The sequence below is a fragment of the Sinocyclocheilus anshuiensis genome, unplaced genomic scaffold (genome assembly GCF_001515605.1).
Source record: "Sinocyclocheilus anshuiensis isolate Anshui unplaced genomic scaffold, SAMN03320099.WGS_v1.1 scaffold923, whole genome shotgun sequence".
Classification (NCBI taxonomy): domain Eukaryota; kingdom Metazoa; phylum Chordata; class Actinopteri; order Cypriniformes; family Cyprinidae; genus Sinocyclocheilus; species Sinocyclocheilus anshuiensis.
The window spans coordinates 941856-943015 of record NW_015544138.1 but is presented as its reverse complement, the minus strand read 5'-3'; the positions used below and the strand labels follow the sequence as shown (position 1 = coordinate 943015).

General features: G+C 33.1%; 1 protein-coding gene across 1 annotated transcript in view; it reads left to right on the top strand.

Annotated features, from left to right (window-relative positions):
- The window catches only part of myo9ab (myosin IXAb), a 133205-nt gene that overhangs the window by 84293 nt on the left and 47752 nt on the right, over positions 1-1160 (top strand). Inside the window, exons 20-22 of the mRNA XM_016494739.1 lie at positions 151-231; positions 308-418; positions 995-1117. Of these exons, the coding sequence (XP_016350225.1) occupies positions 151-231; positions 308-418; positions 995-1117 (315 nt within the window). The remainder of the gene's footprint in view (positions 1-150; positions 232-307; positions 419-994; positions 1118-1160) is intronic.

The window sequence follows — 1160 nt, the reverse complement described above, 5'->3', positions numbered from 1 at the left end:
TAATGATTAAAAAAATATATATATTTTGAAATATATACAGTAATTGTTTAAAAATTGTATACATTTTAAAAATGCAAAAATTACTTAAAGTGTACTTTTTACAAAATACATAAGATGATAAGCTGAAATCCTGTCCTGTGTGTGATGCAGGTGTCTCTGAATAAGCTGATGGAGACTCTGGGACAGTCGGAGCCGTACTTTGTGAAATGCATCCGCTCTAATGCGGAAAAGGTTCGTAATGAGTCACGTTTCTGTTTCTGCGTTACTGGATTTAGACGTGCGTTTGAGTCCCGTCTTTCTTTCGTAGCTTCCTCTGCGTTTCAGCGACGTGCTGGTGTTGAGACAGTTACGTTACAGCGGCATGCTGGAGACGGTGCGGATACGGCGCTCCGGATACAGCGTCAAATACAGCTTCCAGGTGACAAACTCAACTATAATACTACCGTTACAATTACTTCACATCAATTAATATGACCTTTTTGATAATAATATAAACTTGTATAAAGTTATATATTATAGAAAATTAAAACAGACAACACAAAAATTCTGAAAAATCAATCAATTAATTAATCAATCAATCATAGGGCCCTTTATTGTAAAAATTTTAATAATATATTAAATTGTGAAAGTTTCATGATTTCAGTTAATTATACATGCTTTTTGATTACAAAAATGTCATTAAAGCATTAAAACAGAATCCAAAAAAAAAAAAAATTGGGAATTGTGTTTTTTTTTTTTTTTTTACATATTTAATAGGGCCCTAAAATAAAAATTTTCTAAAACGTTCAGTAAATTGTTGTTAAATTGTGTATTTTTATGATTTAAATTAATTAGACATGGTTTTTGATTACTAAAATTTAACTTAAGAATAAGTAAAATAAAATTCAGATAAATTAAATAGAAAAAATAAAGAATTTGGGAAAAAATAAAACTGATTTCATAGGAAACACTGACACATGAACCACTTTCCTGAATTCCTGATGTGTTTCTTCAGGATTTTGCCCATCATTTCCGTGTGCTGTTACCGGCGGGCTTTCACACCTCTCAGACGGGAATCAGACAGTTCCTGCAGGGCGTCGACCTCGAGCCCAATGGACATCAAGTGGGCAGAAGCACGGTAACATCAACACACACACACACTCTCTCTCACACACACACAC